Source organism: Ambystoma mexicanum, chromosome 6p, assembly GCF_040938575.1.
Source record: "Ambystoma mexicanum isolate Mex_15411 chromosome 6p, UKY_AmexF1_1, whole genome shotgun sequence".
Lineage (NCBI taxonomy): Eukaryota > Metazoa > Chordata > Amphibia > Caudata > Ambystomatidae > Ambystoma > Ambystoma mexicanum.
The window spans coordinates 494,680,269-494,693,271 of NC_090935.1; the positions used below are offsets into that span (position 1 = coordinate 494,680,269).

The window sequence follows — 13,003 nt, forward strand, 5'->3', positions numbered from 1 at the left end:
TGGCTCAAACAATGATATGAAGAATGGCTACAGGAGCCCTCCTTTTATCCTAAATTCTAGCTGGAGTCAACCCATAGTAAGGATCTGCACCATTTAAGCTGGCAGCGGCTGTACAATTCATGGCAGCCTCAGGACACCACATCTGCCCTGCCAAAAAAACACACACACACACACACACACACACACACACACACACACACACACACACACACACCCACACACACCCACACCCACACCCACACCCACACCCCGGCCAAAGGACTGACCGAAATCTCATGGCATGGCCGTTTTTAGAGTATGTATGGTGCACTAATTCATTATGCCATGAAATTCAAAAGTACATGCAATCGGAAAATAAAATAGCCACTGCTACCAGTCCCTCTTGGACACATCATGCAAGTAACCATAAAGTTGCTAGAAACCAAAGAGAAATTTAGTACCCCTACTACACTTCGCTGTGAGGTGTCCAGTATAACAAACAAGGAATTTTGTAATGGGGGATACTGGCACTGATGGCCATACCGACTGATCAGTGCCCTTTAAGCAGATGAGCTAAGCAACGTTATTAAAGTAAAAAGGCTTTTCTTGGTGTTCTGCTACTCTTATTCCTCTTAGTCAATTTCCCAGTCAACCCACCTCCCTTCCTCCACCTCTCCTCATCTTCAACATTCCTTTAAAGAACAAACATGGTTATGCTTTCTGTATGTTGTTCCTCACTCTTATCAAATGTTCTGGGTCAAATAAGTTTTAATCTTTCTATACATAGGGACTTTAAAATTCTGTATGTGGACTCATTCTTACAAATCTTGTCGGGAGAACCTACCCAACCCTGCTTCGAGAGGTTGGACTTGCTCGCTAGGTTTGCTTTCTTATTGTAATATGGGGTCACTGTGAAACATTTCAGGGCCATTTCTAGTTCCCAGCCCTCTCCTGCAGAGTAGGAGACATCCAGGAGCAAGAATTAGTGGGGACTCATGAACATGAAATATTAGTATCATTGGAAAGTTTGCTAAAAGCAGCTGACCGGACTAAAAAAGGTTATCCATTGATCTTGAACTTTGTAGAAAATTGATTTGGAAGCTTCCAGCTCTGTTTTAAGGTTATTGTGAGATGACGATCGGGTGAGCCCGGTTTCTGACTCTACTTTCTGAAGCTTTTCCTGAGCCACTTTTAGGTACTGTTAACGCTCTACAGGGAGGAGTCTCCAGTTGTGATGTCCTCTGGAAAGTCATGCCAGTCTAATCTTTACTTTCCCGTAGGCAACAAAGCTAAAAATCCAATTATTTCATCATGACAAATATGAAGACAAACCTTGGCAAAACAGTTTGCCATACAATGCTGAACCACATTCTGGCCCGTCTGTTCCCCTTTGAAGTTTCTTTTAATCCATTTGTCATTAAATGCTACTGCTGTTTGTTACAATTGAAGGAGAAATCCATCTTAGTCCAGGTGGAATTGCTGTAAAATGGAAATTTTAGAAGAAAATATTTCTAACTGTGCCACATTTGCTAGTAAGGCCATTTTGTGTATGAAACTGAAACTACACACATTTTTCTAATTTGGTAAAAATGAACAATAGTACACAATCATGCTTCCTGTTCTTGTCAAAGATATCAATGTGCACTTGGAATAAGCCCTATATCTGGGTATCTCTTAAACCATGTTTTGTGTACTCAAATCCAGTTATTACAAACGCGGTTCTCAAATTTCTTTCTACTTTTCTGAAACTTTCTTTAAATTATCGTGCATTTAGCAGTTCATGTAACCTATCAAGTAAAACACATTATTTATTTACGACTGAAACTAACTTTTACATTTTGTAATTGCTTTTATTTTTTTATCCATGTTAGGTTGAGAGCTTGTTCCAGAAATATCATAATAGGCGTAGCTCAAGGATCAAAGCTCCATCCCGTAGCACCATCCAGAAGTTTGTTTCACGCATGTCAAACTCGCATACATTGTCATCGTCTAGTACCTCCACATCTAGTTCAGAAAGCAGGTTAGTACTACTTGGCAGAATGCGTGGTTATACCGATCACTCTCTTTGGATGTTTAACAAGTTAAGCAATGGCTGTTGGCATAGTGTGCCAAATGTGCTTAAATGTGCTTTTTGCTCTTAAACATTCCTATATAGTGGAGCTGGAACTTGCTTCTGTTCTCATGATGCTGTGAAGATTTGACAATTCCGGTATGATTTATTTTAAAATATCTGCTTCTTTTCCCTACAATACTAGATGTACTGAAGCATGGTAGAATTCCCCTAAAATCAAAGTGCAATTTTAATAAAAGTTCTTTCTTGGACATGCCATTTTAGGGTGTTTAAAAGTAGATATGCATTTCATTTGCATGCATTAGAACAAAATGTAATTGCATGATCTGTAAGTTAAAAGAACAGCTTTAAGCAAATGCATAGTAGTAAAGACTCAATGTAATTTTACAGATTGTGTGCCTTGTCTGAGACACTATTTCACAGTAAGTGTTGCACACCTTATGTACCCTTTAATGAAAGTTATCCCATTACAATGATTTCATTTAAAATGTGCTTGAAATGGGATATAGTGTAGGATGTTTTGATCCGCTGACCTATAATTCAGGAAAACTTTCCACCCACCCCAAACCAGGTGTGCATAATTTTCCTTTATTTCATAAAGTTCTCTTTCTGCATTTGAGACTTCCAATTTAACAATGTATTCCCTACGCCACCCCTTCCCATTTCGGGACAAGAAGCAAACAGGGTTGCACAGAAGGTCTATTTATTAATAGAATAGAAATAATTGAATTATTTTAAAGATGAAGAAGTCTTTCATTCATGAAATGCCAATGATGAAAAATTATAAATCCACAAGTCACCTCAGTTTTCAGTGCTACATTTATGGAAATCAGACTGTTCTAAAACACCCATATCCATATTTATTCATACATTTAATTCCCCATATGTATCTATAGGTTTAATTCACCCTGAGTGCACCTGCAACATTGATTACAAACGCACGAGAGTCCAGGATGAATCTGGATTTGGGTTGTTTGCTCACAACGGAAAAGTTCTTGTCGGAACAAAAGTAGCTAACTTGACAGTTACGGTCAAACAACGCAAAGTGAATGTCTCCCCAAACATACCCCACAAACACCCCGCACCCCCTTACATTTTGCTTTTGGCGGCACACCTCGTGTGCCGCCGACTCCCTGCGACACCCGTTCCCTTCACTTATGTGCTTGGGAACCACTGCCGCAGGTCCTTTCCTTTTCTTTAAAAAAAAAGTTATTCCCCTATACGAGCGATACCCCGCAACCCCCAGTCCGAAAATCGTGAACATGCGGAGCGGGGGACACCCCTGCAACCTCCCGCTCCTCATGTTCATTATTTTTCAGACTCTCAATGGAAACGGCCAAAAAGACAGTATCCATTCGTACGAATGGTACAGGCCTTTTTCAGTCTTTTGTACCATTTGTACAAATCGATAGTCATTTTGGACGTTTCCATGAATGTTTCATTTGTTTAAAAAGCAAATTAGTTCAAAGAATTCCTGCCTATGCAATTCTCTCTACTTTTATTCAGAATAGATGCTACCATCCCTTACTCGGATGTGTCAAAATGTCAGCAGCATTCTAAAAACTCATTTGTAACAAACTGCTAGACCTGTATGTATGTAAATGGCTTGTAAAAAGAAAATTGGGGTTGAACATGTAGGCTAGATTCAGTGATGTTTGTTTAATTACTGTGTAAAAGATCACTTTTCTCAATGTCAATGGGCAACTAAAAAAGCCGGATAACGGGTATTAAATAATCACCCTCTTTTACCTTAATTGACTCAGCATTAATAACAGCGTTCTGTTTGATGGTATACCCAGGAATTACTTCAGTTATATTCTTTTTTTCTAGGTAAGCACACAATGACATTTCTATTTGACCCTGATAATTCTTCCATGCTAGGTGTCTTCGCACAGAGAATGAGGAGATCTCGCTGTATACACACCATCGAGCCTATGAAATATATATTTTTACAGAAAGCGCACACACTACAGAAATCTTCCCTAACTTCTCTGGATGCACAAGCAATTTATATATTCCCATCCCACAGTACACCAATAAGAGTGGCCAGGGTTTAATCTAATTCTACTTTATAGTATTGCTCCCCTCAGGATTACATCCTCTTTAGATCATACCCTCATATGAATTTCTTTTGGCTGTCTCACAGGTAGGCACCCTCTTAAGTACTGGTGCAATTCTCCCCCTCTGGGCATCAGTCAGCATGATGGGATACACTTTCTTCCACAGGCTATCTGCTGTGTCTTCCACTGAAGAAGGCCTGGGACTTAACTTCCAGTCTTCATCACTTAGAGTGATCAGCTAATAATCCCTCAATGGGTTCAAAAGGATATCCGCCTATTCCATCTCCATCCTGTTATCAATTCTCCTTTCTCTCCATCCCATCAGTCAGTGAGTGAGTCCTCCCTGTCAGTGTGTTTGACCTTTTGTAGAACAGAAACCACTCCTTTTTGATGTGTGTATAATTTCTCCATTCTAATTGGTCAATGTATGTGATTGGCCATTATTCCAAAAGTGACATCATTTTAGATATACCCCTTTACGGCCATTAGACGTATTAATGAAGAGGGTAGTCAGCTTGGAGTAACTTCTAAACCCAGTTTCCCTCCTATTTTATGGGATGTCATCTTAAAGAATTCTTGTATTAAACATTTTAACATTCTGAAATCGTAATAACCACACATGTAGCCATCTTACTAGTAGAGTCACCAAATGTAATTCTCTGTTGCAAAATAAATGGTGCAATTGTTATCTTGACGGGACAAATGTTTAATGACTTGCATATTTTGGCTTATAACTTTTAAGCACACATTATTTTTCCATCTCAACGTAACAGACTTGCCAATCTGGACGCTGATATATGGATCACTGGGACAAAAAATCACATTAGTTTCATCTAATAGACCTGTTCCAGCTGAACATTTAAATAAAAAAGAGCTCAGATTTTTTTTTTCATTCCAAATGTATCACCAGAAATAGGAATGTAATGCAGTTTGCCTAGTGCATGGTTTTGCATTTTTATTTTCTTTATACAAAATATTAAATGGCGTCTGCAGTTGGGCCTATCCCTGGCAGAGCACCTGGTGTTTTTGTTAGTTCAGAGCTGGTGGTATTTATGACTTTAGAGGCTTGGCTGTGTGTTAGGGAGATTTATCATTTTTATACTTCATCCCCTCTCCCAGTGAGACCACTCGCACCATTTGCTGGACTTCTGCACCTTTTTCTTTAATACTGAATGAGTGGAGTCTTTTTCCACTCATTCATTCTTATGGGTTCTGTCTTTTGGAACTCTGTTCTTTGTGTTTTACTGTCATATGGACTCTACGTTCCTCCATATCTCTTAAGGCACCTGTATTTTACTTTTGCAGCACAGAGCTCCTTATGGGCAGTTTTGCTGGGAAGCCGTTGGGTTCCAATTTGGAATGCTTTTCTATTTACTAGAGCAACTACAGTTCATAAGGATAGAGAGATACTTAGTCTCTCTCCTAAAACATTATACTCTTGAGAGATTGGCACACACCACCTTATGTGGAGTGTCAAGGAGGTACCTGGTATCCCCCTTCTCTCTGCTCCTGTGATGATCTTGTTGTTTTTTTTTTTATCATAGTCAAACTTCTACTTATGACTGGTCTCGACTGCAACTGTTGTGTGAATTTGTTACCGCAGGTTATGTTTATAGCCTGTTAAGCACAATAGGGTCACCCAAGTATTAACTTGGTGGCTTCTTTTTTTTCCGCCATTACTAGCTTGTTTGTTCTTTGTCAGCCCTTTTACCATCCTGGGAGGGGGATGCATGTGTGAGTGTTTTGCCTTTGGTGGGAGCCCCTGGGTGTCCCTGCCTGCCCAGACACCCTGGAGCATAGGCGGGATGTGTGGGAGGAGTTTTTCACCCCCCTGCAGTTTGTCTGCCAGAGTGCCTGAATGGAACCAGCTCCTATTGGCGGTCTGGCTGATTGGACATCCACCTGCCCCTTTCTGTAAATTAAAGGGAGAGATTGCAGAGGAATGTGTGCTGCAACTGTATAAAAGGTGAGGTTCCTGAGGTGGAAGGCAAGTCGACCACTGGAAACTGAAGTTACTGAAGATGACCAGAGACGCCTGCAGACTCTTCGCAACAATGTGAAGGGACCACTGTTGCCCTGACCCAGTTTTCTGGGTGACTGTTACGCTCACCTGGTCTCTGCAGGGACGTTGGGGCATGGTTGGAGCCCTCCCAGGAGTTGACTCCTTTGGATCGCTTCTCACCCCCAACTGCAGTGGACCCGGGGTGCTGCTACTGGTCCTGAGAGAAGATGAGAGGCAGTGAGAATAGTGTGGTGGTTCTGTGATTCCCCTCGTCCCTTTCGTGCCAGAATGTAGTGCGTAAGAGTTTGCCCATGCAAGCTCACCTGTTTTGATGTAATGATGGGCTCTCCGTCCTGCTTTCCTTAAGCAGGGGCGCTGTGGATGGACCTGGTTGCGTCACTGGTCCTGGGCGTGGAGGTCCAGACCGGCTGCGACCATTCCGTCTTGAAGGTAGGTTTATTACTATGATTGTCTGTATCCTTTGTGGTAATTTTCCCCAATGATTGTCTGTAACCATGTATTGTCCTTTGTCTATCACCACGCGCTCGCCCACAAGCATGTGGTGATGAGTCTATCCCGGAGGACCTACTGGTGGTAAGTAGACTGTTCCAGAAACTGCGCCAAGTTCGTGAGTAGCGCTGCGTAATGTGTTATAGTCTATGCGACCTGCTCGCCTTGTGCTTTCTATTCCCTTCGCAGGTACAGCTGGTCGGTATTAGCTGGTGAGCGGTTTCCGAACTCCTGCAGGCTGCCGGAGATGAAGGTCCGCGTGGATGCTGCACCGGAAGATGGCCCCGTGATGATTGAAGTTCAGCACAGGTAAGGATGCTGGGCGGCGCCCACGGAGGACTCAAGAAGACTGGTAAGTTGAGTGCGGCTGCTGCAGAGTCGGAAGCGGTAGAAGAGCTTCTTCACGCGATGGCGAGGCTGACTCGGGGAAGATGCGAGCGGCGGCTGCAGATGGAAGCAGATGGCAGTGCTTCTAGCGATGGTGTTGCTGATTCCAGGTAAGATGCTGGAGGGTTCCGGAGACTGAAGATACATGTGCTGAACCAGGTAAGAGTCTTCTGAACAGCGGTAAGCGTCACACTGCTCTAGCAGACTTACGCGAAGCGCCAGCATGAGGGTGGGGCCGATTTATATAGCCTGGCCCCAGCCACTCCCCTTAGGCCCTGCCTTGTGGCCCCACCTTGCCACTCCTGTCTTCTGCATGGGCCTTCCCTGTATGGTAGGGCCCCGCCCGGCCTAGAGGCACATGCTTTCAGTATTCTGTGGGCAGAGCACACTTTGTAATGAGCTTGGTGCCATAGGTGCCAAGACTGGGTCCATTGGGACCCGGCAGGTGGTGAAGTACTTGGCCCTTGACCAGTGGCCATGACAGCACTCTCCCCCCTGAAGGCCCCTCTTACGGTTGTTCTTCCCTGCGGTCCCGGTTTGGTGGGGTTGTTCTGATGAAATTGTTTGAGTCGTGGAGCATGGACAAATTCAGCTGGCTCCCAAGTACGATCCTGGGGCCCGTAGCCCTACCAATCAATGAGATAATATAGTTTTGAGCTTCCTTTCTTGGAGTCCAGGATGTTCTTTACCTCATACTAAAGTTCACATGCGATGATCTCCAGTTCTGGTGGTGCTGAAATTCGAGTGTCCGGTTTCACTGGTTTTAGAAGAGACATGAAAAACTGGATGGATTTGCGTGTTGGAAGGTAAATCCAACTTCATGGCCACAGGGTTTATGGCTTTAATTGGGTATGGCCCCAGGTATCGTGGCCGAAAGGCACAAGGTCCTTTTTAAAAGAATGTTTTTGGACGCCAACCACACTTTATCCCCGACGTGATATTGTGGAGCGCCTCTCCTATGTCGGTCTGCACATTTCTTTTGTTGCTCCTCAGCTCGAATTAAGTTTTCGCTAGCTTCTTTAAGAGATAGGGTGATTATTATGCAATGATGTAGCAGCTGGCATCTCCAACTCATCAAGGGGGTCAAAGGAATATGTTCTTGGGTGTCGACCGTTCATTATGTAAAATGGGGTCTGTCCAGTGCTGCTATGAATAGAGTTGTATGCAAATTCACTTAACTAGTGGGTGTTTTTCCAGGAGTCTCCGGTTTGTTGTAACATACATCTCAAATATTGTTCGAGTGTCTGGTTCCTCCTCTCCGTTTGACCATCGGTTTGGGGATGGTGCTTCGTGGAAAGGTCAATTTGGGCTAGTTTACAACATCTTCTCCAGAAGGTTGAAAGGAACTGAGATCCCCTGTCAGAAACCAGTACAGATGGGAAACCATGTAGTCAGACGATCTGTTCCAGAAGTACTGTGGCCAGAGTAGCAGCGGTGGGAAGTCCCTTCAGTGGGATGAAATGTGCCATTTTGGAAAACAGGTCTACCATAACCAGTATTGTATTAAACCCATCACAGGGTGGCAGATCGGTGATGAAGTCCATGGACGATATATGCCATGGCGTTGGTGGTACTCCTAATGGTCTTAATAGTCCTGCAGGATTTAATTTTTGGGATTTGTTTTGTGCGTAGACACCGCACGTGGTAACAAACTGGGCAACATCCTTCCTCCAAGAGGCCCACCAATAATTCTTAAGGATTTTGGCTCTAGTCTTGGCGATCCCCGGGTGTCCTTCCACCAATGACTCATGATAATTTGCTATTATCTTAGTACGTATTTCCTTGTCCTGAACATATAGTCTTCCCTGAAAGTATGGCATTTTATTTCTGATGGAGTATTGATTTCCTTTACTCAACCATTCCTTCTGGGCCGTCTGGTCCATCTGAGCTTGGAGATCAGTCTTTAAATTTTCCCAGCAGGTAGTTACGGCTATCTGATGTTTAATCCGTTCTTCGGGAATAATGGCTATGGGGTTGGATGGATCGAAGGCGTGGTCCTCTCCCATTCGCGATGAGGCGTCTGCCTTTCCGTTACGCACCCTTGGTTGGTAGGCTATCACAAAATCGTACTCTGCAAAGAATAAAGCCCAACGGAGTTGACGAGAGGATTGAGCCTTGGCTGTCTTCAAATATTGTAGATTACAGTGATATGTAATAACAGTAACCGTGTCTTTTGCCCTTAAAAGATAGTGTCTCCAGGTCTTGAAGGCTCCTTTGATTGCTAGGAGCTCTTTATCAGTAATTGCGTAATTCTTTTCAGGTGCAGAAAACCTGCGAGACCAGAATGCTATGGGATGGAGCTGCCCAGTCTCAGGGTCCCTTTGTGATGACACGGCTCCCATGGCAATACTGGAGGTATCAGTCTCAACCACATATGGTAGATCCGGCCGAGAATGTAGAAGTATAGGTGCTGAGGTGAAGTCTTGCTTTAAGTCTTAGAAGGCGCTCTCAGCCTCAGTGGACCAAACAAATTTCTTCTTATTCTTTAGAAGAGATGTGATCAGATGGACGATCTGTGAGAATTATGGTCTAAACCGTCTATAAAAGTTAGCAAATCCCAGTACACTTTGTACCCCTTTGGTAGATGGCCATTTAAGGATAGCTTCAACCTTGCATGTGTCCATATGAACTCCTTGTGGAGTAAGCATGAAGCCCCAAAACTCGACCTCCGTGACGTGTAAGGAACATTTCTCTAGTTTGGCAAATAATCGGCAGAGCTTTTCCAACACTGCTCTTACATGGCGTACATGATCTTCCTTGGACTGCGAATAGATCAGAATATCATCAATGTAAACGAGAACACAGACATCCAATAGTTCATGGAGCACATCGTTCATAAAGAACTGGAATGCCGCTGGTGCGTTGCATAACCCAAATGGCATCACCTGATAATCAAAGTCCATATTTGGTCCGGAATGCTGTTTTCCACTCGTCACCACTTTTAACTCTTACGAGGTTATAGGCACTCAGAAGGTCCAGTTTCGTGTAGATTTGAGCGCTCTTTACCTGATCAAGTAGTTCAACGATGAGTGGCAGAGGGCATCTATTCTTAACCGTGATTTGATTCAATGCCCTGTAATCGATGTACGTTCTTAAGTCACCTTCCTTCTTGGGTACGAAGAAGAGTGGTGAGGAAGCAGGGGACTTGGATGGCCGAATTAATCCATTGGGTAGGTACTGATCTAGGTAGGTTCGTAGGTGTTGATTTTCTTGCTCAGTCAAAGCATATATTCGGCTGCACGGGATTGGAGCTCTGGTTATCAGGTCGATCTGGCAGTCATAGCGCCCATGTGGAGGCAGAGTATTTGCCTTTTCTTTTTGGAATACGTCTTGATAGTCCGAATATTCTTGGGGCAGGCCACCAGCAAGAGCCAGAAGTGCTTTTGGGTCTTTGCAGATTCTTGCGATAAGTTTTGGCGCATTCTTGCGGAAAGGTCAGCACTCGTGTTTTCCAGTCTATTCTGGGGTTATGGGTTTCCAGCCACGGCATTCGTAGGATCATCTGGAACTGTGGCGCTCCAATAAGATCAAAAGAGATGTCTTCCTGATGACCATCCTGACATATCAGCATAACTTTTTTGGTGTGTTGCATTACTGGTCCAGAGGATAGTTGAGAGCCGTACACTGCAGTCACGTCTGCCTGTGTTTTATGCCGAAGAGGGAGGCCTGTTCATGCGGCTAGACCCTGATCAATATAGTTACCTACTGCCCGAGTGTCAATATACGCCTCCAAGGCGTGTATCTTTGATGGTTGCTGGTGGTGGACTAAGAGTACCGGAATGACTAAATGTGAGGTCTGAACTACTTTCTTCTTTTCGCTCGACAAGGGGACCCCTACCCTTGTCGGGCGCTGGAGTTTTCCATAGCCTTGTCTTGCTAGTTATCGGTATTATCCATTGCACCTACAGTTTTCTTGGGTGGTTTTGTTGGGCAATCTCGAAGAAAATGTCCTGCCTTGCCACAATATAAACAAAGTTGTTGCTGCCTCCTTTTCTCTCTCTCTGCCTTAGATATAGGGGCGCGTAACCTCACAATCTGCATGGGTTCAGTGGTTTCATGGGTCTTGACTAGATTGTTCCTGGGTCGCATATAGATTGACCTTCCTTCAGTTCTTGTGCGATCCAATTTCCGGACTTGTAATCTATGATCCAGTTGCAGCGTTATGTTAATATACTCTGCACAGCCTTCCGGAAGATTGACCACCTGGGCTAGCATGTCCTTTAGTTCCCCACGTAGTCCTCGGTAAAATGTGGTTCTTTTTTCTTCAGGCCAATTGGTTTGTGCAATCAGGCGATTAAATGTGGCTATATACTTCAGTAAATCATGATTGCCCTGTCTTAGTGACAACAGTTCGTTATCCAGAGCCTGTCCTTGGGTGTGTCTCGCAAACAACTTTTCCAATTCCGTTGGAACTCCCCAAAATTGTGAAGTACAGTGTCATCCTGATTGACCAAAGGTATCAACCAGTCCGCCGTGCTGCCTCCTAGATACGAAAGTAAAAAAAGCCACCCTGGAACTATCATTCAGGAATGCACCTGGACGGCACAAAGTGCAGGCGGCACTGAATCATAAATATGCCATATTTGTTGGGGTCGCCGGTAAACCGCTCAGGTGGAGCCAACAGTACAGCCCCTGGGAGTACCACTTGAACGGGTGGTGATGGTGGCAAAGGGGTTGGCGCGATTCCAGGTAGTGGAACCTGGCCTGCATGAGTTTGAAGCGCCTGTTTTGCCAGCTCGTCGGGTCGTTCTCGGGCAACAATGAGATCCCTCCTTAAGGAATTTGTTTCTTGTCTGGAGGCTTGCACTTCAGCCCGTAGCTCCCCCAGTATTGGGCCAACTGGTCAATCTCTGAGGTATACATAACGCCGAGGCAGAGATTCAGAGAGGCTTGGCGTACTGTTACGCTTACCTGGTCTCTGCGGGGACTTTGGGGCACGGTTGCAGCCCTCCCATGAGTTGACTCCTTTGGATCGCTTCTCACCCGCAACTGCAGTGGTATCGAGGACCCAGGCTACTGGTACTGATCCTGAGAGAAGATGAGAGGCAGTGAGAATAGCGTGCTGGTGCTGTGATTCCCCTTGACCCTTTTGTGCCAGAATGTAGTGTGTAATAGTTTGCCCATGCAAGCTCACCCGTTTTGATGTAATGATGGGCTCTTCGTCCTGCTTTCCTTCAGCAGGGGCGCTGTGGATGGACCTTGTTGCGTCACTGGTCCTGGGTGTGGAGGTCCAGACCGGCTGCGACCATTCCGTCTTGAAGGTAGGTTTATTACTATGATTATTGTCCGTATCCTTTGTGGTATTTTCTCCCCAATGATTATTGTCCGTAACCATATTTCTGATGTTTGTTAATCTGCTTAGAATCACATGCTGTGCATAGGTCCGACATCCAGTGGTCACTGCGGAGTATTGCATTTTGTTTTTCGTAGTCGAAAAGGGGACGTCGACAAGGCGTGTCTGTAACACTATCCTTATAGTGACGTGCGTTGTACCCACAATCCCTCACGCGTCGAGGTCCCTCAGATTGTTTTTTTCCGCCCAGCTTATGGTCGCCTTACGCGGAGCTCCTAGAGAGACATTGCTAAACAATTACTACGGACCTCGGTCCTTAATATATGTTATTGTTAAAGATCCCTCCCCTCGACGTTAGCTGTGAAGCTGTTTCCCCGCCGAGCAAGTTTTCGACGGAGGGGAAGAGACGGAGGAGATCCTTCGGCGCTGCCGAACACGTGGCCAGGCCTCGCCGGCCAACATACAGTAGGGAGAGTGGGGGTTTCGAACTTTTTACCTTCTCGTCGAGAATGTCTTTCTTTCTCCCCTATCTTTCCCTTGGGGTTGTTATCACCAGGTTTTATTGCCTCAGCTATGGAGAGGACACCCTTTAAGTTTTGCCCACGCTGTAGGGGCAAATACACTTGGAAGGACAAGCACAAGCTCTGTAATCGTTGCCTGCCCCCTCGATCATAAAGAGGACAGCTGCGCGGCCTGTAAGC

The 13,003-nt window shown here is 44.7% G+C and overlaps 1 protein-coding gene across 2 annotated transcripts in view; it reads left to right on the plus strand.

Moving 5' to 3' along the window:
- Positions 1-13,003, plus strand: part of MAP3K1 (mitogen-activated protein kinase kinase kinase 1) — a 752,184-nt gene that overhangs the window by 331,440 nt on the left and 407,741 nt on the right. For both annotated transcript variants that reach the window (XM_069627298.1, XM_069627297.1), the window contains exon 6: positions 1,851-1,999. In XM_069627298.1, coding sequence (XP_069483399.1) covers positions 1,851-1,999 — 149 coding nt within the window. The remainder of the gene's footprint in view (positions 1-1,850; positions 2,000-13,003) is intronic.